General features: G+C 40.3%; 1 protein-coding gene across 1 annotated transcript in view; it reads right to left on the bottom strand.

The window, feature by feature from the left end:
* LIX1 (limb and CNS expressed 1) overlaps positions 1 to 24,356 on the bottom strand; it is a 48,836-nt gene that overhangs the window by 7,515 nt on the left and 16,965 nt on the right. Inside the window, exons 2-4 of the mRNA XM_069492733.1 lie at positions 23,656 to 23,819; positions 5,610 to 5,750; positions 2,798 to 2,893 (exon numbers count right to left, since the gene is read on the bottom strand). Coding sequence (XP_069348834.1) covers positions 2,798 to 2,893; positions 5,610 to 5,750; positions 23,656 to 23,819 — 401 coding nt within the window. The remainder of the gene's footprint in view (positions 1 to 2,797; positions 2,894 to 5,609; positions 5,751 to 23,655; positions 23,820 to 24,356) is intronic.

The following is a 24,356-nucleotide window of genomic DNA, read 5'->3' on the forward strand; positions in this document are numbered from 1 at the left end:
TCCTCTGAGTGCTGGCTGCAGCACGGCCCCCCTGGAAGCCCGAGGGCAGTCTGGAGACACCAGCCTTGTTTTTATATGGTATAGCCATCCATGGCAAGATACAAACACACATCTATTACCCACCAGGGGTACTGAATTGCCCTGTCGGCTGCAGAAACAGCCTAGGTCTGTGGTCAAGTCCCATTATGTGCAGATACAAGCTGATGCATTTAACTCAGGCCGCTAAGGAATGCGCCAGGTCCCAGCAGGCAGCCTAGGGCTGGTGGAAGGAAAAGGGATGTGCTCCCCGGGCCTCCTCCTGAGTTGCTGGTATCCCTACAGGGAGGCAGTTTGGATTTTCCCTGCCCTCGCATCTGCCTCTTCCTTTGGCCCCCATCTTGCACCCAGACTCCTGTATGAGAATTTATGAAGCATTTCCACAGTATGACTCAAATTATTATTACACGTATTTAAATACCTTACTACACAGACCACACAGAAAACACACAGCCATAGCAAGGCAATTAAAGTATTACTAAAAGGAGGTTGAGTAGGGCCTTTCATAGTACTTGGAAGGAATTTTAAGAATTTTTCTTTTTTAAATCTCACCTCCATCTTTGGCAGACTAACCTAGCATTGAAAATCATTCTTGGTTTTTCTGAAAATAGCTACTAAATCACATGTAAGCTACTGTGTACTGGGGCAAGCAATGTTCATTTCATAACGAAAGAAGTACAATATTCTTTTGATGAGGGGCAGGAATTAAAATAAATGGGATTCCCCTTTGGGAGAAGCATTATGTTAGATGCTTTATAAATGTCACATTATTTAAGTCCCCCCAGAATTTTACAAAATGGGCATTATTATTCGTATTTTATAGATGAGAAAACTTGAGTCTCAGAATGGGCAAGCTCCCAGGCTTCGCACACAGGTCTGTGCAATTTTTTTAAAGTTTATGTTCTTTCTCTTTTATTATTTTTTTCTCTGTTTAGTTTTAGATTGTTATTTAAAAAATTGGACTTTTATAGATCCCTCCTTTAATTCTGCAGCAGGGGCCTGGAATGTTCTGTGCAGGAGAGCTACCCCATCCTCATCTGAAGCTTTAGGTTAAACAGACTTGTCAAGGGAATGCACCCAGTAGCCTCCGGCGTTTCAAGTAAAGCAGTCCTCCAGAAATACAGAAACTAATGGCTGCTAACCTTTGTGGAGCATTTGCCACATGCCAGGCACTACTCTGGACTCTTCCCCTATTGTCCCACTAGAGCCTCACAAAGCACTGTGAGGAAGGTACTGTTATCCTCCCTGATTCACACACAATAGAGGAACAGATTTTTGAGGTAAGGAACAGAGGCAGGCTAAAACTGGCCCACCCACTCCAGAGCCCGGGCAGAACAACTGAGCTGAGGAGCGCCCCATACACTCCAGAGCACAGGCTTGAGGGATACCTACTTGCTTCCAAACCAACACAGGCTATCTCAAAGGTCAGTGAGACCATGGCCATTTAAGAAGAAAGCTGGATGGCCAAGGTTTAGGATGAGTGATGAAAGAGCATTTTTGCTTCAGTCATACAGGAGGCTGATAAAGAAAAGTATTTATTTAAAAAAATAGGCAGGAGGGACATATCTACCTGAGATGTGCTATGTTATTTGTGGTCAGGAGAGGAGTTTGAAAGATACCAAAGAAGGTATTTGAAAATTGGTGGCTTCAGGGGTTAGCTGCAACATCAGTGTAAATTATACTGTGATGAACATCTTTGCCTATGAAACTCTGTATGTCTGATTGCTGCTTGGAATCTAACTGTAATCTCTGATTATTTCTTGGAATCTAACCTAAGAAAATAGAATTTCTGGGGATAAAGGTTCTTCATTATTATATCGCATATTGTTTTTCTACCAGCACTGCATGTGTGTGGATGTTCAGGTACATTCAAGTTTAATTTTTTAAAAGGAAATACATTTCATATTCAATCACTACTGAATTGTCATCTGCCCAGCCCAATATAGGATAATAGTTGTGTGAGCTCAGAGATCAGACTTCCTCGGTCTGAACCCTGGCTCTGCTATTTGAAGGTACAGCACACTCCTTCAATGATAACATGGAGATAATAATAATATCTACTTCATATGGTTGTTCTGAGGGTTGAATCATTTGTTAAATGTAAGCACTGGGCCAGACAAAGTAAGCATTCAGTAAGTGTCAGCTGTTATAACTATTGTTATTATTATTCATATAATTATTTATTTTGTAAATAATAGGTAGTGTAGTTCCTCAGCTCTATTAGCACTCATCAGCAGTGGATGTAAAAGGGTTATAGGTTGCTAAATTTTTTTATTTGGTTGATAATAAAAGGTGGCAGATTTTGTTTAATAGAAATACTGGACCCAAGGGGAATATTGGTTAACATATACTTCATCTATGACTTCTGCAAATTAAGAACCAGATGGACAAAATCAACCCTTCAAACTGTTTGAATTGGTTTAAGGGGGAACTTTGTACTGAATAGCTGGTGACATGTTATGGAGTCCTAAGACTGAGATGTTCCCCACCTGTTTCATAGACTTAAAAAATCTTTTACTTTCCTTCATAACAACAAAGATTGTGCCTTGATTGCTTGTTCGTTTGGGCCTACTGAGGTGTGGTGAAGATGGGGCTGCCATGCTGGATTCTAGGAGGGGTAAATTGAGATGACCACAACACTTGAGACCAAAAGAAAAACAATGTAGATTGTTGGGATAGGAGATGTCAGTGATAAGAGTTGCATTTCTTCCAGGCTTTTGGACTGGATACTCAAATAAACACATGGCAGGAAGACGAGTACCTGAAACTCCAGCATGGTCTTCCCCATGTTTGACTCCAACATGTAGTGATAGGCTCCAATGCTGGTGCTGGGGTCATCTGCATCATCCAACGTGGCCTTGGAAAGGAAAGAAGGAGAAAATATTACTGATTTTTCCTCCCCTTCTTAAAGTGTTGACAAATTAATCCTGTGACCACATAGCAACCCTTTTATTCTTGGCCTAACCCTAACAGGTGTTCATTCTACAACCAGTCTACACTCTTTGGTTGGTTTGGGATAAAAACCTTAATCTCATTATGACTCAGAGTAAAGAGGGTTTTGTAATCAGTTTCAATCTTGCTTTTGATTAGAATGCTAACTGATTATCTACTTGCCCATAGAATAATTTTCCAAAAGCAGCAATTTCTGTATCCCACGCAGGGTTTTTGTTGGTGGGGTTAACATGTGTGGCCACCCTCCATGGCTGCCTTCATTTGAAACACTGACTTTGCTCTGATTCCAGTGACAACCCAGCAAGATTATATAACTGACATGGAAAGAATTCTTCAATTGTGTGGACCATTCGTATTTTACTGCCATGATTCTTTTTTTTTTTTTTTTTTTTGAGACAGAGTCTCACTTTGTTGCCCGGGCTAGAGTGCCGTGGCATCAGCCTAGCTCACGGCAACCTCAAACTTCTGGGCTCAAGCAATCCTACTGCCTCAGCCTCCTGAGTAGCTGGGACTACAGGCATGCGCCACCATGCCCAGCTAATTTTTTCTCTATATATTTTTAGCTGTCCAAATCATTTCTTTCTATTTTTAGTAGAGGCTGGGTCTCGCTTTTGTTCAGGCTGGCCTCAAACTCCTGACCTCAAGCGATCCTCCCACCTCGGCCTCCCAGAGTGCTAAGATTACAGGCCTGAGCCACCGCGCCTGGCCTGCCATGATTCTTAACAGAGCTTTTCATAATACGCTGGAGTTTGGCCTGGAGACATGGATCTTGGTTTATATTTTTTCATTCCCTGACCACTTAATCTTTAAGAAACAAGGTGGGTGGGTGATGGGTAGAAATGAAATTCCCTTTCAATTTGGTTGTGGGCGTGGTGTTACCATAGTTCTGGAATGGCACTGGGCCTGCCCTTCTGTTCCTCACGGATGTGGATTCCTGGGAAGGTGGGCAGTGGAGACTTTGTGAGACTGAACAAACAAGTGCCAGTATCAGACAGCAGCAAATTTGTAGCTTTTGAATGCAAGAACATTAACACACTGCTGCTGAAATATTTATGTTGGCTTTTTAAATATCCCAGGGGAAGTCCATCCAGAAGCATGCAAACCACATATATTCTCTTTCCTTAGAAATTTCCATGAAAAAAATGATAAATTACATTTACACTGAGGGCCCCTCCCTGCTCCTGAGTAAATTCCACACGTATATAAATCAGGCATCATTTTCCTAACTTCTCTTCCTCAAAGGCACTTGAAATTTACAGGGCTGGAAAATAAAGGCTTTCTTTCATCCTCAGACCAGATATAGTACAGAGCTCTCTGCCACCTCGCGTCTCCCTGCCAGGTCGATCACTCTCCTTCCCCTGCCCCTTCCCTATGTCTCCTCTAAGCGATAAGAGCATTTATAAGGGGAAAAGGTCACTGCTAGTCTGGTAATGTTTCCTTCGTGATCAGCAGCTTCTCCAGAATGACAGAACCTTTCTAGTCAGATTAAGGGAAATGGGGAAGGAAAATCTCAGATGGGGTTTATCCGTGCTAAAGGCAAGCCAGAGGTGGCTAATCCCTTTGTTGATGTGAAGTCCCTGCCCTTGAGCACACCTGCCACAGGTGAGGATCCAAGGTTTATAGTTTGTAGGTAATGGGTGTTGGGAGCGCCAAATCTTTCATGGGACAAATAATTCAGTCCTGGATTGTCAAAAAAAAAAAAAAAAAAACATGTCCTATCTAAATTTCTAAGGTAGGGTGTTCATGTTTTGCTCTTAACGCACGTTGCATTTAATTGTGTCCATTACAGAAAATTTCAAAGCTCTCTAGAAGAGGTAATTGATATGAACCATGATAATTCTAATGGCTAACACATATTAGGTATATGGTTTTCCCATATCTGAACAGTCAGCGTTTCCTTAACACGTTAACTGCCATGTGAGTTGTTTTGAGCCCAGGGCCTAGTCATCTTTTCACCTTCGGGAGCTGTGAGAACTATTTTTCAAGTTGCATAAAACTCACACACAGAAAACCATAAAAAATAACAAATTTTTCATTGAATTAAAAAGGATCGTTTTATTTTTGAAGTTTTTATTCTATTTTTGTAATAAAACACATGGACCCAAGGAGAGAAAAAAAATTTTTTTCTAGTGTGGCAGTCAATGTAAATACAGATTACAGGGCCCCACACTGGCTGGAGAATTGCTACTTCCAGCAAGCACCTCAGATGATTTTTATGATCATTCAAGTTTGGAAAAACTAGAGCTAGTTTATCACTAGATTAAAGCAGTATTCAACTGCGTGCATTCTCAGGCCCTAAAAGAATCAACACTCCTCTAAAAACAAACATTCAACTAAACAAATTAAGGTGGATCAAATGATCTACATTGATTTAAAGCTTGATTCATTGTGGTCCAGGGAGGCTAAAGAAGATTACTGAGACGGGGACTGGGGAGTCAGTCCAATTCCATGATTTCCAATCTAAGTATGTTTTTTTCCCTGAAAATTAACAATTTAATGGGTAAAGATTGGACCTATACAATTCTTAAAATATGGATTTGCTCACTTTAGCATCTCCCAAGAGTCAAATGCCTCAGTCTTCTCAGTGCAGCCACCTCCTCCCCTCCCTGGTGGGTACTCACGCTGGTGGAGGCTACCGCTTCCTGCACACTTTCCATAATGAATTCCTTGGTGATCCTGCGAGACGGCAGCTCATTGAAGAGGGAGTTGATTAAGGCCACTTTAGCCGCATCCCGTCTGGCCTCAGCTCTACTTAAGCAACACTTGAGAAGGGAAGGAGAAAAGGAGTCATTAAAGGATTCAGCAGTTCACCATTTCATCCCTGAGTCAATGGGTCTCTGGATGTTTCTATTCATACGTTTGCTGTCTGCCCCTGTTCTTTCATACCCATTGCTAATCTCCCTGAAGATCATGCAGATTTTGTTTCAGCTCGGAGCCCGTGCAAATGTCTTGGTTAGTCTTCAATTACTTTTTGTCCTATTTCACAGTCATCCAATGTCTACTGTGTATCAGAGGTTTTGCATACTCTGTTAATTAGTAATGATAGCTACTATTGTGTGCTAGATGATTTACATTCATTATCAGGGCCTTCCTCAAATCCCTATTTCAGAGAAAAAATGTAAGGGAAAACAGGAAACAAGGAAACTGGAGATACTTGTAATACAATAATTAAGAACACAGATTCTGGAGTCAGACTGCTTGGGTTTAAGTTCCAGCTATGGTGTTTGCCAGCTGTTAAGATCTTGGATGGGTTAATTAGTCTCTCTCTGCCTCAATTTCCTCCTCTGTAGAATGGGAATAATAGCAGGTGAGACTCAATTAGTTGATGTAGATAAAGCACCGAGCATACCTGGCACACAGTAGCACTCTATGAGAACATTCAGTTAGAAGCTTTTATCTTGAGGTCAGTACAAGGGTGCTGCTATCAATATCTATTGTTTTTGCTTCTCCAGCATGTATCCCCACCTTCTTTCTAGTAACAGTTCCATGATTTTCTTGAGGACTAGCTTTCTACCTTGCTCTCAGTCCATGCAGTGTGGGTAGAACATACTCCATTCAGCCTTCTCGAAGTTAGGAGCCTTAGGCAGCTTATGATTAGTAATGCATAAAAAATTCAGTTTTCCCAAATGTAGTATTTCATTTTTATTTTAGTTTAATTTTTTATTTCAAAGTATTGCAGGAATACAAATATTTTTGGTTACAAGGATCATTTTTGTAATGCTTGAGTCAGAGTTGTAAGTGTGCCCGTCACCCAGATAGCGTTCATTGTACCCATTAGGTAGGTTTTCGCCCATCTCCTCCTCCCCCCTTCCACCTGGTTGATTTCCATTGAGTTATACTTCCCTCTGTGCACATGTGCTCATCAGTTAGTTCCAATTTAATAGTGAGTACATGTGGTATTTATTTTTCCATTCTTTAGATACGTCCCTTAGGATAACGGTCTCCAGTTCCATCCATATTGTTGCAAAAGGCATTAAGTCATCCTTCTTCATGGCTGAGTAGTATTCCATGGTATACATATACCACATTTAGTTAATCCAGTCATGAACTGATGGGCATTTGGGTTGATTCCACATCTTTACAATTGTGAATTGTGCTGCAATAAATATTCAAGTGCAGGTGTCTTTTTGACAGAAAGACTTCTTTTCCTTTGGGTAGATATCCAGTAGTGAGATTGCTGGATCAAATAGTAAGTCTTTTAGTTCTTTGGGGAATCTCCATACTGTTTTCCATAGAGGTTTTACTAATTTGTAGTCCCACCAATTGTGTATAAGTGTTCTTTTCTCTCTGCATCTACTCCAGCATCTATTGTTTTTGGACTTTTTAATAAAAGCCATTCTAATTGGGGTAAGGGGATATCTCATTGTGGTTTTTTTTTTTTTTTTTTTTTTTTTTTTTTTTTTTTGTTGAGACAGAGTCTCACTTTGTTGCCCAGGCTAGAGTGAGTGCCGTGGCGTCAGCTTAGCTCACAGCAACCTCAGACTCCTCGGCTTAAGCGATCCTACTGCCTCAGCCTCCCGAGTAGCTGGGACTACAGGCATGCGCCACTATGCCCGGCTAATTTTTTCTATATAGATTTTTAGTTGTCCGTATAATGTCTTTCTATTTTTAGTAGAGACGGGGTCTCGCTCAGGCTGGTCTCGAACTCCTGACCTTGAGCAATCCACCCGCCTCGGCCTCCCAGAGTGCTAGGATTACAGGCGTGAGCCACCGCGCCCGGCCTCATTGTGGTTTTAATTTGCTTTTTCCCTGATAATTAGCAATGTGCGTTTTTTCATATGTTTATTAGCCATTTGTCTATCTTCTTTTGAAAAGCTTCTGTTCATGTGTTTTACCCATTTTTTAATGGGGTTATTTGATTTTTTTCTTGCTGATTTGCTTGAGTTCTTTGTCGATTCTGGTTATCAGCCCTTTATCGGATGTGTAGCATGCAAATATTTTCTCCCATTCTGTAGGTTGTCTGTCTGCTCTGTTGATTATTTCCTTGGCTGTGCAGAAGCCTTTAGATTTAATCAAGTCACATTTATTTATTTTCATTGTTGCTGTGAGTGCCACTGGGGTCTTCTCCATAAATTCCTTGCCTAGGCCGGTATCTAGAAGAGTTTTTCCAACATTTCTTCTAGAGTTCTTATGGTTTCATACCTTACATTTAAGTCTTTCATCCATCTTGATTTAATTTTTGTGAGTGGTGAGCGAGAGAGAGAGAGAGAGAGAGAGAGATCCTGTTTCGTTCTTCTACATGTGGCTATCCAGTTGTTCCAGCACCATTTATTGAATAGGGATTCTTTTCCCCAGTATATATTGTTTGCTTTGTCAAAGATCAGTTGGCTGCATGTGGATGGTTTTATGTCTGGATTTTCTGTTCTATTGCATTGGTTTATGTCTCTATTGCTCTCCATCCTCCTAGCCTGGCTTTCCATGGTTCACATGGGACTGCTCAAAGTATCCTGATTCTTTTCTGTCTTGTCTCTTTTTGTAACAGCTATGAACACCTGTTCTTCAAGTTCCAGCTTGGCGTGGATCCTGGGGGTCCAGATAGAGGGAGGGAGCCCTGTGAGTGTTGGACTGGAGTTCTCTGGAGCCTACACATTTTGGAGGACCCAAGATGTGATGGTCTCTTTCCTGCAGGTGCCTGAGGACTCAGGAACAATTGTCTAGGGTCCTGGACTCCTGGGAGAAATAAATCCCAGAAAGAGAAGCCCAGGCCCAGGTCTGTTCAGTGGGGTGGCCAGGCACCACTGGCTTTGCTACTCAGTGGTTGTGAGACCTGGGCCGCCTGGACTTTGGGGCCAGTTTTCTCAGTGGATAAATAGGAAGGCCAGGCTCTCTGAGCTCTAAGGCTCCTACTACCTAAAATACACGATTCTCAGGATCAGCAGTGCTTGGTGACTGATGGGAAAGAAGAGGGAGAGTACCAGAGATCATGCTTCACTTTGCAGTCTCACAGCCACTAGGGCTCTGCACCACAAAAAGAAAAAGCCAGATCCCCTAGTTTGCTCTCAGCACATGCCCACCTTCACCCATCTGCCCTCTGTTGGTCATCTCTGCACTGCCCCAGCAACGCTCCAAACTCACGCTCTCCTGTCCGCCAGAGGCCTGCCTCTCCTCCCCGTCTCCACAAACCCAGTTTGAGTCGCTTGAGGGCAGGTCCCAGGTCCCCTGTGATTTCCCCCCAGACCTTCTAGAACAGTAGTGATTATGTACTGATCATGTACTTGACTAGGGCTCACTCCTTCCCCATCCCCTCTTCCAACCTCCAGGCCCAGGAGGGGCCCCTTGTGCACTGCAGGAGAATCTTCCACAGTGCCTAGGCCGGGGTCAGCGCTGGGAGATGCTTGCACATGGTTAGTGCGTGGATGCGGTAATTACAAGACCTCTGAAATGGCAAGAACATAGCACGGAGGAGAATTCAAAAAACATCTGCCAGGAGTCTAACAAAACAGAACAATAAAGGGCAGGGGGAGCTATTTTCACTTACAACAAAGAGTGATTTCCCACATACCCTTTAAATGAAGAATGGAGCTAAAGTTTTAACATTTACATGGAACGTATTTGGGGTTTTTCTCCCTGGTGTTGAATGATGAGCAAGAAGGCTTTGGGGTAGCTCTAGTGAGCAAGGCCATTCAAGGTTTAGAGCTCTTCCAAGTTTTAGGTCACTGTATTAAACCAGAGAGGGTTTGAACAGATAGACTGGCTTTGTGTTATGGGTTTGGCTGAAAATGTACAGGATGTTGAGTCTGCAGTCCTTCACTGAAACTTGAGTGCCACCTCTTCCAGGAAGCTTTCCCTAACCACTCCCACGTCTCGGCTGGGAGGACCACTGTCCAAGAAATAGTGGCCTAGGAAACTCAAATGTAGCCTAGGAAACTCAAAAATAAGCCACTAAAGCACCAGACATAATGTTCAAGAAATCCTCTTAAAGAAAAGAATGAAAGATATATACTTATTTTTTTAAAGTCCCATTTCAATATACCCTGTGTGGTATGTCTAATTCAGTAAAATAAAAACATATTAATACCTTACTTTCAGAAGCATAATTGGCCATTACATTCAGAGACTCTGGGACGGTCATTTTTGCCTGTGTAGGATATGTTTATTATTCTTTGGAAAATCAGTTCCCCATTAAAAAGCAAACAAAGTTTTTGCAAGTATTACCTGACATCTGTAGGAGCAGCTCATTTTAATAGGAATTTGGCTTCATGAAATCTAAAATAGAGCTGTCGGGGGTTTAGAATTTAGAGAATTAGATTCAGATCCGGCACTCTTCAAAAACAACTTCTATCTAAATAATAGGAATTCAAACCATCTTTCATAGAAAGAGAGACCTAGTAAACACTACTTAGATAAAAGAAACTATCTATTTTAAATAAGACCAGCTAAGTACTAGATCAAAAGCGCCACATACATTTACAACCAAATGGCCCTGCTTGGGAGATCAAAGTGCAGCCCAGCTGAGAGAGCAGAAAGAGCCTTTACCCAGAAAGCATGAAAAAGGACCACGGAGACTTAACCAATATCGAGATTTTAAAGCAGACACATGTCTTTACTTATTTTATTGTTTCAATGTACAGAATCTTTGCCTAAACTGGGGGAGAAAGTGTACCAATTAATAAGTACATAAAATAAAATAAATTCTGAGCCATCAAAGGGCCTTTCTTGCTATCGTTCTTTGTGTTTCTGAAAGACAAATACTGCAAAATGCCTATAATGTTAACCAGCCACTTTCTTCTAAATTCTGGAACCACAAGTCCAAGCCAGTAAGGGCTGCATATGTTTCTTTTAATGGGACCTCTCAACCCCTAAGAGCCTGTACTTGGGTAAGAAATTTAGCCAAACAGCCGTGTACTTGGTGTATCTAAATCAGAGTGTGGATGTTGCTGTAAGCACAGGCACTGTTAAAGTTACCATCAAACAGTGGGAAACATTGTAAGAAAATAAAATATGGTAAGTGACAGGACATTTTATTGATGTGTCCAAACCAGTCGTCAAAGACATCAGTTGTGGAGCTAGTGAAGTATGATGTTATTTCAAAGCAACTTCCTGCTAGAGTTAGACTTCCCGGGTTGTACGGTTTATTCTTGCTGTTTTTTAGCCAGACCCCAATCATAAATATAGATTTGTAAACTGTGCCTTTTCCGCTCACCATTCTTACTTGTTAATATAGAGAGACAACTTTTGTCCTTTGCACTTTGTGAAAGTGCAGAGCTGGAATATTTAATAGTCCAGATTTTACCAAAGTCAGCTGCGCATTTCTCAGGCATGTGGAGCCACATGCTTTCCAAGTGGCCAGCAGACCCTGCTCAGACATTCGTCTTGATGTTCAGATGCCTTTCATTTGCTGGTAGATTATAAACCACTACAATCATTTCAAAGCCTCCTGGCTCTAATCTAAAATTAAAGCAAAAAGAAAAAGAATAAAGAGTTCCTGGGCATTGCTCAGCAAAGCTACTTAAAGACAGTGGTAGCCAGTCCATGAGAAGCCCCAGTGGTCCCTGCCTCCCGGCATTCACTCCCTCCTGTCGTCCCCCCCGACACTGCACCAGGGTTGGTGAGGTAACCACTAGAATATGACAGAAATGATGTTGTATCACTTCCCATATGAGGTTTAAAAGTCACTGTGGCTTCCATCGTGGTCCCACTTGCCTTATCTTGGATCACTTGCTGGGGGCGGGGGGGAGTCAGCTGCCATGTCGTGAGTCCTGTGGAAAGGCACGCATGGCGGGGAACTAAAGCCTTCTCCCGACAGCCATCTGAGTGAGATCGGAAGCTGATCCTTCAGACCCAATCAAGCCTTCTGATGACTGTAGCTCCAGCTGACAGCTTGACAGAACCAACCTCCTGTGGGATCCTCTGAGCCAGAACCACCCAACTAAGCTGCTTCCAGAATCCTGATCCTCAGACCCGGTGTAAGACAATAGATGTTTGTAAGCCTTGAGGCAATTTGTGATGCAGCTGTAGGTAATGTGAAGGCTCAGCTCACTGCAGGTAATTAGGAAGTCTCAGCACACCTTTGAGGGAGAGCTCCATGACAGTAATCCTCACTGCTGACACTATCTGCTTGAACTGTGCTAAACATTTTATGTTTATTATTACAGTGTGTTATTACCACAATCCTGTGAGGTTAGGTTTGTTATCCTTATTTTGCAGGTGGGGAAACAGGATAAAAGAGGTTATGTATCCCAGGATCATGCAATTTAAACAGTGAGCAAAATAAGATTTGCCCCCAGGTCCGTCTGACTTAAGAGTCCAGATTTTTAACCATTTTGCTACTTTGCTCTTCATAGAAATGGTCACCCATTTTGGAATAGAGAGGATATGTAATTTGCCTAAGGTCACGTAGCATTCTCTAAATCAGTATTGTATTTTATACAAAGTTTCAACTTTGATATTCCATAGGTTATTTGGACTCCAAGAGTGTCTCCTCCCATCCCTGCATGACAAACTTGACTTCATTTAGAAGAAAAGGCCAACGAGGACGCAGGACGCTTTGGATTAAGCTGTGCTCATTGAAGAGGGGAATGTTCTGATAATTATCTTAATATCCTTCTCCCTCCTATTGTTCTCCTTTTGATGCTTTCCTGGACTGTAGTGGGAAAGAAAAGGGAGATAGAAAGGCCAGCTGTGAGGAGACCGGAGATCAAATGTCTCCTGTAGGAAGTATCTCTTTCTGGCCAGAAGTGCCCTCTTGATTAAATATGATCCCAGGAGATTTGGGAATTCTACCACATTAGATTGCTCAACAAATTTTAAGAATTGGAACTCTTTAAGAGTAAAAGTAATTTAAATTAAACTTCCCCAGCTTCACTGAATAAGAAATTCCCTCCAAGACCAGCTCATTCTGGCTTTATATTTTATTTTGGAGTTTAGATGACCAAGAAGGCACCAGGAGCCCACAGGGTATGCTATGAAGATTACTGCCGAGCCTAGGCCAGGAGTCTGGACCAATAGTTAAATAACATTAGTTTTCATAGCACGATCTCCCAGGAACTTGTTAAACATGTGTATTCCTGGGCCCCAACCTGATCTACTGAATTAGAATTTCTTCAGGTGGATCAGAGCAGGGGATCTGCATTTTAATCATCTTTCCAGGTGATTCTGAAGCAGATGGACCTAGGTCTATTCTTAGAGGAATGCTGCTTGAACCTCTGTCTTTGCTGTGTCTCATTTCTGACTAATAGGGGCAGAACTAGGTTTGGTGGGGCCTGAAGTTTACACAATTTGGGGGACCTTGTTTAAGAAAAGCAATATGGAATTATAAATAACAAAAAGTTGGCATTGTGACTTGTAAGGGGCCTATGCAGAAACTTCACTGGCTTCATGGTAAAGCCACTTCTGCCAACATCAAAAATGCTAATTTCTCAATAAAGAAATTGCTTCTACCCACGAGTCAAGGAAAGCAGTATTCAGGTTTTTAAAAAATCCTTTATGACAGTTCTTCGAAAATTAAGCCCCTAGGAAGTACACAAACACTGCTGATTAACTAAGGAGGTTTCAATTTTACTTTCCTGCTCAGCAATTTTTACTTCTTCCACGATAATTTTATAAGGTGTCACACTATGCAATGTCGAGATTTAACCAAGATTAATTATGGTCGTCCAATAGGCTGTCCTGAAATAAAATAGTGGCTAGTCAATTGTTTAGGATAAATAGAAGTTCTTAAATTAATTGAAATAAAATTTTGAAAGTCGTGTACATGTACATAGGAATACCTAACAAGAAATTGGTTTTGTTGTTAACTATATATGAAATACTTTAAAACTATTTATAGGTGTGTTACTGTTTATAGAAACACCTTCTAGCCAAGCTGCCACAATTTAGACCCTAAACAGTAACTTTCCTGGTAGGCCTCATTTGATTAATAATTTTTTCCATGCTTTGTATTAGAAAATAGGCAGGATCCATGTGTTGAGTAGTTGTTTCTACTCCAAAATCCCAAGGTTTTATTACACATATATTCCAACTAAAGTGGTTTCTTTAGGAAAGCATGTGGAAAGACAGCAATACAAGTAAGTTCTCTCCATCTTAAACAACAGACTTTCTAGAATTATTCATACACGTGTTTTAAAGACATCAAGGAAAACAAGGTCTGCAGATCTAAAATGTATAAAATCAAGTTAGGCACATTTGTATTCAGTGTCTACCAGTGGTACCCAAGGAGTTGTGGTTTATAAGGAGCAAAATTTTTGAATAAGAATAGTGTGTAATAGCAAAGGTGGCAGATTCTATCTACATGTGAACAGACTCAAAGCTGAAGATGCCATTCTCCCAGGGGTCAAGGGCAGGTCAGTGTTATTTAGGTGGCATTCACTCAATAGCACATTGTACCCAAGGGGTTCTCTCAAGCTGGGACTCTGCAGGTGGCAAAACCAAATAAACTGTCTCTGTGAGAGGTGAGAATTCTTGCCCAAATCCTTTAGGCTGTTAAGTCTGTCATTCAGGTGGTTGGGAACGCTTTGCGTTAGTGACTTGGAGTCCGAGTCTCAGCAAGTGACTTGCAGGGTTTGTACGTATCGCCTGCCAGCTCTGGTCAGTGTCACCAACACCTTGGTTTCATCCTGACAGCGAGCCTTCAGCATAAAGAATGCCACAAGCCAGGCCCTGCTGCTAATGGTCTCCCTTTCAGTTCTTTAAGACCTTGACTGCCCTGGCGGATGCATGAACATTTGCATGTGTTCCACTTTATCTAATTGTGGATATATTAGCATTTTTTTTTCCCTTCCAGATGGTGATGTGAAAAAGGGCAACCGTTGCAACTCAGTCACCTAAGTTAATATCGTGTCTCTCTATAGGTCAGGGTGGCTGCAAATATATTGGGAACAATTTAGAGCTCTGTGTGTGCTGGGAATGGGGGTCTTAGTTAGGTGTGGGGGAAGGGACTGGTCTGGGAGTCCAATTTTCAGAGAAAACTCACCAGTTCCTGTCAACTGAAAGAAATGTTTCATGCACATGGTGGGTCAGAATGTTATTTTTATAATATAAACCACCTGGCCTCCTCCTCATTTACCTCTGCTACAAATGCTATTTTACACACATACCTAGACCAAGGTCCCTGGTAACTATTACAAACCCATGTTGTGCTTTGCTCCTTGAGGATTTTTTCTTTTTCCTTTTCTTTTTTTCACTTTTTTCAAGTTAAGGTGAAGACAAGATGAATTGATCAGGACTCAAGATTTTGGTTTATTTTTTTACAGTTACTTTGATGTAAAGGGACTTGGCTCGGATTGCATGAGAGGGATGGGGGGGTGGTTAGAGAAAAAGGGAATCAGAGTTTCTTCCTCACTCAGCAAGTCAGAGAGACAGTGAGCATCTTTCTAAAGTTTATGAACTAGAGCTGGGAGACTCCCGTGGAGATAGTACGAAGTTTTTATTTACCATGGGGCCTTTCCTAAGCATTCCTTTCACTACACTCTACTGCTCTCTTTGGAGGTCAAGCATCTCTATTCACTTTGCTTAATAAGAGAAGAAACAGATTAAATTTAGGGAAGGAGGCTGGGGAATAAGTAAAGAGTCTCAAGACAATATGTGTTCTCAATTTTACAGGGAAGTCATCAAGGTCTGATAATTAGCTGACATATGACTTTCAAATGGGAAGGGGTTCTAACTAACCTTCCTATCTTTGGGTCTCATTAGGTAAAAAACAGTATGCTTTCCTGTGGAGATTTCCACCAGGAAATACCTCCTTTAGAAGTTAAGCTAAATTTCATAGTGTGTAGCGCATCTGAGTCAAGGTATACAAGTCCAGGGGCAGAGAAGAGGTCAAGCATAATTTCAAAGAGAAACACTTGGCATCAAAACAGCATTAGTGCTGGGCAACAGTCTCGATTTTATGGCAGGAACTAAATCTCTATTTGGGCTATGGAATGTTAAGGCCAGGCCCTATTTAATACTCAGCAAAAAGAGCATTACAATTCCATTTAGTCAAGTGTATGAATTAATCAAATTTTCTCTTAGTCATTCTCTCCTGGGAAAAACTTAATTTTATAAATTCAATTTCTTGTGATTTAAATGTACCTTTAGTTCCCTGGACTTTAAAAAGACTCATTCAATGCTTGAAAGTATAAAACGTGTGCTTTTATGCCTGATAATACAGGTGAAGTGTGTTTACTGCCTGAAGTTACTAAAACAAGACAAAATTAAACATTCCTACCCTTCTTTTAGGCATTATATTCCTTGGAAAAATAGTTTTTCTAGATAGGGTCATAGGCAATGGCTTTGGTTTGAAAACTAGAGTGGCATAAAAATCAAAGGCCATTAAATGAATTCATTGCCTTCTAGAGACCGAGCTTTTCGAGGAGCTTATCTGCTTTGAACGTACTATCTCAAGCCTGCCTACTATGCGGGCCTGTTAGACAACACCAAACATTGATTACAGATGAAAAAAAAAACTCAGTCAACACTTTGCCTATGGAAATATTTAATGTCTCAACTTCATGTGGTACTTGGCATTACGCAACTAGCCTGAGTATCAGACCCCAGTGTTTAACACCTGTATTTATTTTGTGTGAAGCCATTTTAACAATGACAACAAAATAGCTCTGTGCAAAAGTATGGTACCCCAATGAATGTGTCTCACACTTCAGATAGATCGAGTTATCACATGAATGTTTTCACCAGGAGGCATGTTTTTATTCAATCATAATTCATGCACATAAATAATCACACGCTGTAGGACTGCACTCAAGGAAACTGCTGCTTTTTACTCAAAATAAGAATGAAATTCACTAATCCAACTTCCTCCAGCAGACTGTCTATGGAAGACCGTGTCACTGGCTTGAAAACAAAACTTGAATCCCAAACCTTTTAAATCAAAATATAAAATAAGATAAAATACTCATGTTTCCCTCTTGGATTTGGAAACAAAAACAGCTGCTGAAACAATGAGTCTCTTGCCTTCTGAGGTCATCAAGAGGGGAGCCAGACATTGATCTGATGGCCCTTGCATTGCTCTTATTGTAAAAAATCAAAATTACTGCAAGTTTTCATGGTCATGATATGTGGCTAGGGAAGGATTATCTGCCTAGACAAAAGTGGCATAAAGAAAATATGTCCAAAATGCATGAATTTCTACTTGATGCTGGTAATATGAGAAGATGATTTCTTTTAGAAAAGATCCAATAAGTACAAATGTGTTTTAATATAACTTTCTGAAAAAAATAATTTTGTATCAATAGAGTATTTTACTTATTGTTTAGAAATTCAGAAATAAAATCATATTTTCATTTTTTTCTATACTCTAGTAATTTATGAAGACATGGTCTAAATGCATAGTTATGGCTGCTCTCTCTCTCTCACTCTTTCTCTTTTGCTTTTGTTTTTTGTGGGTTGTGGTGTAAAGACTCATTGAAAATTCTTTAATTAGTCTTCGCAGACACAATTCTCCCATTTACTTCAGTGGGAGGTTTATTTGCATAAAAACCAGTGGTTTGTGTCCATCAGAGCCTTTGACTGGACTTCTTTCCTTTGATTAATCAGAAAACTCAAGTTCAGTCTGAATACCACTTTCCTAAAGAATGAATGAGCATAATCTCTTACAGCTTTCATGAAACTGCCTGAAACTAGAGGGATTAGTCCCACAATCCAGTCCCATACTCCACTTCAAGTATTTTCAATTACTTGGCACCATTGGAGGTGACGTCCATGGCTCAGTAAGAAGGCTACTGCTGGCATAATGGTTTCTCCATGTTTCAGCACATGGTCTTGGCATTAATGATCCATCGTGAAATGATTTGCAATGCACAGGGGTGACATTTGATTATGCGAAAGGCACTGCAGGCATGAGCATGTAGGCTCCTACAGGCCAACTGCTAGCAAAAACACGATGAAATGTTATATGGTGAAAATAGCATTTAATATGGTTTCTGAACTGACAAAGAAAAGTGCAAGGACATTGCATTAGGAGAAATTTTCTCCTCCCCTCCCCCAGTTTTCCTTTCTCAAATTGTATTTTGGAGGGCCAAATGGGTTAAGGGCCAGATTTGGCAGTCAACCACCCAAACACATTTTCAAAATATATTTGATTCAGGAAATTCTGAATCTTTTTAAACAAGGATGTTAACAATCCTCCTGAGAACCTTAAAATATGATGATTTAAACATAAGGAAAAGGGGACCCTAAAATGATCAGAGAAATCACCAAGAGGCCTCCTTGGTAAAGAGTTCAGTTTTTCATTTTGTTTTCTATTTTTTTTAAGACCACAAGGAGGTTGTTGAATCTACTACCTAAGGGAAATGCTATCATTTTGGGTGAAAATTTATGAGATGATAGGAAAATTCATAATTCTCAAGGTAGCAAAACAAAAACAAAAACAACACTAGAACTTCTTAGACTCATATCCTCTGGATCCATTCACTGATCTATGAAACCCATTATACTCTAGATAGATTATAATGACTGTACATACTTATTACGTATGAACAAACATAATGCATACCTGGTGTGAGTGCAGCCAAATCTTGGTTATTTATGGTTGGATAGAGGAAAGTCACCACCCATAAGTTAAATCCAGAGAGAATCAGAAGGTCTTTTTAATCATTACTTTCAAATCCATCCACTTTCAAAACTTTAACCACACATATGGACAAAATAATACCAGCTGATTTTAATGTTACTGACTTTTTCTTCCCAACCCACCACCTTGTAAAGTTAGGTAAAATATCTTGGCTGACTATATATTATGTACAAGAATGGACAAACATTAACTTCATTTATTCTTGGGATTTGTTATTCATTCATTTGGCTATTCACTCAACAAAATTTATTAGGCACTTAACTGTATGCAAAACAGTGCTTGGAGTCATGGGGATATAAGAATACAGACCCTGTCCCTGAGAAACTTGTATTTTATTGCAGAGATGGAACATACACCTAAGTGGCTTTAGCATACGGTGGAAAACATTGAGCACTAGTAGAGAAACAGAGAGAATGGCTTTGGGAAGTCAGAGGAGGTAGAGATTTCTAGTAGGGAGATTCAGAGAAAATTTATGGCGAATGTGATGTTTGTGTGGAGTCCTGGAAGATGGCAGGGTTTAGCCAGGAAGGGAAGGTGGCAATAGCACTTCCTAAGTAGATCACAGTGTGAAAGCATGGGAGTGGCTGGGAGAGGTCAAGGTCCAGCCATCAAGTGTCAGAAGAGGAAATTGAGGAGATGAAGCTGGGAGGGAAAGTTGGGCCAGTTGTAGCCTTTATTGCCAGAGTAAGAAATTCAGACTTTAATAAGAAGGTAATAGGGAACCATTAAAGTCCCCTCTTCCTTTTACTTTTTATCGTAAAATACTTTTATACTTATGGAAGAGTTGCAAAGATCATACAGAGTTCCCAGAAAGTAGTCCATATCATCTAACTTTCATCTAAGTTTTTAACATAATGATTGATGTAGTATTCTCATATTACACTCCTGTGTGCATCCCCTCTCTCATGCTTAGTGTGGCATATGTCTTAGTTTCTTTCTTAATCAGAAATGCCAGAGATTTGCCTTTCTTCTTTATCTTTTCAAAGGAACTGTTTTGGTTGTGTTAACCAAATTTGCCAGTTTTTGTCCCATTTCATTAGCTCCCCTGAAGTTCCCCTAATTTTAAAAACAGATTAATGTACAAACTTGGTATCAAAAAAAGTCCTTTGATTTACCTTTTAAGCAGAATGTTGTTCCTACGTCCTGTACAGCCACAGAGCTGTGTGATTCTTTTGTCATGATCCTGCCTGGGAAGTGGTGGGCCATTTCCATCTGAAAACTTGTGCTTTTCCTTAACTCAAAGAAAATTGCTTTTGTTATTTTTTCCTCTCTATTTCCTTTGTCTCTCTGTAGAACTCTTACTAGATTAGTGTTCACCTGATGGATTTGTCCCCAATTCTCTTATATTGTCTTCTTCCATCTTTTGTCTTTTTGCTCTAAATTCTAGAAGATTCACTTTTTTAATTGTTATTCTTTACTAATTTGGCTATGTCTACTCATCTATTTGCTCCTCTTTTATTTTTTATTTTATTGTTCTCATTTGGCAATCATATTTAACTATCTTGTTCCCTGTTTTCTCCCTTCTCATAGCTGTTTTAAGGATAAATATCCTCTCAAAGTTTTCTGAGGACATCCACTGTAATACTCTCATATTCTGTGCTGCTTCAATTATTTTGTTCTTTTGTTTGCTTGCCTTGCTCTTTTCTCTTATGCATTTGGTTTTCCTCAAATCTTTGGTGATTTCATTGACATTCCTGGGCAAAGAAGTATACCGGTTTAGGTGGCTGGCAAAACCTTCCTGCTTGCTTGAGTAGGTCTGTTTCCCTCAGGGGGCTCCCCTGAATGGGAGGGCTGACTGGTGCTCTGCATAGTGTGCAGGGTTTGCTGACTGTCAAATCTCACCTTAGAACGCTCTATTCATGGACCTGCAGGCACACGTGGGTTGGGGAACCTATTCCTCAGTGGCTGCCTTTCTTCCCCCTTCCTTGCCTCTCATCCTTGTCATTGGTGTCTGGGGTTACACCAAGCTCCATTCTGAGGCTTCTAGACCCACATTCAAACATGCTCTCCAGTCAATTCTCTTTCATCCACCATAGGTCCAAATCTACTGCTGACTGCTGCTCAGGGCTGGGGAAGGCAATACTTCACTGGCTGGATGGGTCAAAGCTTTTGAAAGCTTCAATTAGCCTTAAATTTCCCAAGGACTGCCTCCTGCTCTTTGCATTTGTTCATCTGGTCCTGGAGTTTTTCTAGTTCTTTACTTTCATAGTATTAATACATTTTTCCTATGAATGTTTAGATTGTGGTATTTTCACATCTAATAATTTGATTCCACTTTCATCTCCCATAATTACCTCAAAGTTCATCTCTTCCGATGGCACCCTTTCTTGTTGCCTAGCACTATTGTGAATTTACTTGTTTTAACACATCTTTGACATTTTAAGGTATTTTAGATTAGAAAATAGTTCCAGGAATGTGCTAAGTCTACCCCATCTTGATTCAATCTTGCCTTTTTTTTTTTTTTTTTTTGCTATTTTATATTCTAAAAGCAGTTCATCTTGTTGATTCTGGCCCATCTTTGCAGGCCATTTGAGAACTGTTTGAATATTGTGGCTCAGCCTTAGTTGTCCTTATTAGCCTTAATTATGGCTTAGATGTCTGGAAGCCACTGATGACAGCTTGACCAGAACATGCTTTCTCTCCCACTCCCCACTGCACAGTAGGCAAGGTGGTCCTATTTTGATAAACAGTGCTGACCACAAGAGTAGGAAGTAGCCCTTTAAATCTTTATCGAAGGACACTGCTTACTTACTCTCTCACCTGTAATCTGGCTTGCATCCTATTCTCTCCACGGCCATTACTACTGTGAGCTTATTAAGGGTCTCACATTCATCACAGTCAGTGGGTACATCCCCCTGGACCTCTGTTCTATGGCTGACCCTGCTCACTGCATCCTCAGCCTCAACATGTCATGTCCCTTGGTTTCCATAAATTCTTTCTTCTGGTTCTTTGGCTGTTTCTGGCCAATGCTCAGGCTTTTTAGAGAAATCTTTTCCTTTTATTATCCCTGACCCCCACCCAAAAAACAAAAACAAAAACAAAAAAAACTCTTTCCAAGACCACACCTGGATCTTCTTCCCACACCACACATTCTCACTTGGCAGTGCTACCTGTGTCCGTGGCTTTGGCTCAGAAATGTAGAAATTCAACCCGTGACTTTCTCTTGAGCTTCAGGTCCTACATTTTTTTTTTTTTTTTTTTCCTTTGGCCAATTGCATTCTCTGCCTGGGAACTTCAAGGCACTTCACACTGACTGTGTTCTTCCCTTTCACAGACCTGCTTGCTCCTCCTCCTCGTGTATTCCCTCCTCCTGTATTCCCTCCCAGTGGCCAAAGCCTGAACCAAGCTATCATCTAAACTCCCAGCCTAATGGAATCCTGTCACCTTTTCCTCCTAAATGTGCTGTGTGTGTAGCTCATCTCCACGGGCACACATTGCTCACTTCCTACCAGCCTCTCAGTCTTTAGCGTTGTTTAGATATAAAGCATCTTCATACTGCCGTCAGAGAAATATATCTGAAGCATATTTGAATATATCACTCTTCTGCTTAGAATCCTTCAGGATTTCTGCTTTTATATAGAAGCAGATCTTCAAGCAAGGCATGAAGATCTCTTATGTTTTGATGTGACTGCTTAAATGTCTTCTCCCATTGTTCCTTGCCACATACACTGACCCTTATGTTCCCCTAATTCTGAAAATGCTGTGATTCCCCATGCAGAGAATATCCTCTTCCTTTTCCAACAGGCCAAGACACCCTCTGCTGCATGTCTCAGTTCACATTTAAATTCCCTGTGAACCCGTCTTTGACTTCCCCTAGGCAGCACAGGTTTGTGGGTCTGTTTATTAAATTATACCCTTCTCTCACTCCACAGAGGATTTGAGACAATGTAAAACAGATACATTGGGTAACAGGATAAAATACACGAGTGAGGCAGTAAGTTCAAAGGGAGAGTAAAGGTAGACATATATAAATAATGTTAGGTCTGAGGTGAGTCTTAAAAATGATATGTCATTAAGTTCTGTGGCCTTAAGCTATAAAGAGATACACTGAAAATTTGCCTCTGGGTTTCTTAGTTGTCAAAGCTAAGAGAGAAACTTGATTGTTTAAGAGTTTCACAGTGTCCATAAGCAATAAATACAATATCTTTGCCAATTGTTGGAAATTGAGAGATAATTTACTGTATTAAAGGGGTTCTTATAAAGGGGATTGGCAAATTTAGAAGTTCCTGCTGTCCCTGTGCGTTCATTGACCCTCAAATATAATCCTAAGTAATTACTGTAACTTTTTTTGTGCATTGATTTCCTCAGGGTATGAACCATATCCTCAGTACTTGGCCCAGTGCTTTGTATTTCCTAGTTGCTCAATGAGTATTTTTTATACATACTGGAGACCCAGATGCAAACGTTTTTGTATGAGTAGGTACAATTAGAAATGCACCATCTTTTACATCCTATCATAAATATAAAGATTCAACCAACTAGAAGAGTCTTTATAATAATTACAAAAACAATACTTGGAATACCTACCATGTACCAGATACCATGTTAAACACATTGCATGTATACTTTATATGGCTTCCAACCAACATCATGGATCTTGTTCCCCATCTCAAAGTTGGAGAGATTGAAAAGTTAAATAAGTTTCCCAAGAGTATACACGTAGTCAGAGGCAGAATTTCAGCTTAACACAGGTGCTTGAACCCACTCCTGTGATTCTCAATCCTTTGCTGTTGATTCATGCTTTGGTGTGTAATAGATTGATTAACATTTGATTAGAAAATTCATGACAGCAGAGACTTTCTACTGATGGAAGGGACCTGATGGAAGGATCTTGATAAAGAAAGCTTTGCCACCATTCCCTTGTTCTTTACATCTTGTTCCAGAATATTTTGAGGGAAAGGAAAGCAGCTATCTGGCAAATAAAACAATGTGCTATAAAATTCATTTTCCATAAAGAAATATCAGGGAATATCCTAATAGAAATCATTCCCATTTAAAAAAAATGGGACATCTGACTAATTATCCAGTACATATAACAGAATATGGCACAACTTTGTTCACTATATCCAAGGAAATTTATAATGTAACCATTTTACAAAAGGGTTTACTCTATTTTAATCCAGTGAATTTTCACTGACAAATTGATGGCGGCTTCTTACCTGAAAGTTGCCAAAACAGCTTCCCCCTGGGAGGGTCACGTAACTCACAAAGGGAGGCCCAGGTGCCGGCAGCGACTCATAGACCACCACACCTTCACTTGGGAACGCAGCCTTCTGCTGCTGCTTGCTCTCCCAAAATTCCTGTAACATCGACACAACGTTCACTGAAAAAGACAAGAAAGATCAGCAGTTATTGAGGACGGACATATCCTGGCAAAAACAAAATTTTATTTGTGAGCTAGATTCTGTAACACAGCAGTTCCAGTTTAAGGAAAGTATGTGTACGGTGGGGGGTGCTTTCAGCCATGAAAGAATAATCTTTATTTAAATATAAAGTATGTTAAAATATACAATTTTAATGCAAATGTGTATATTTCATAATGAGTAAGGCTGAAGTGGTTTTGGTACCCTAATTCTAACAATGTTGCGGTATATAAAATTTACTTTATAAATTAATTTTTAATATAAAATTTAAAGACCTCATTCTTCCTACTTTGAATGTTTGCCTTAATAGTCCAGAGCTGTGATTATCTATGGCCCCCTCTCCCATTTCTCACAGACTCTCAAACCTGCAAAGTAAAAGCCAAACTGGGAGGTAAAGATGTAAGCAGTGTAGTTTTAATAGGGACTCACTGTAAGATTTAAGAGGAGAAAGTCAGAAAGAAGAAAACTCTTTCATGCTCCTGCCACCCCCATCTAAA

This window comes from Eulemur rufifrons, chromosome 17 (genome assembly GCF_041146395.1).
Source record: "Eulemur rufifrons isolate Redbay chromosome 17, OSU_ERuf_1, whole genome shotgun sequence".
Classification (NCBI taxonomy): domain Eukaryota; kingdom Metazoa; phylum Chordata; class Mammalia; order Primates; family Lemuridae; genus Eulemur; species Eulemur rufifrons.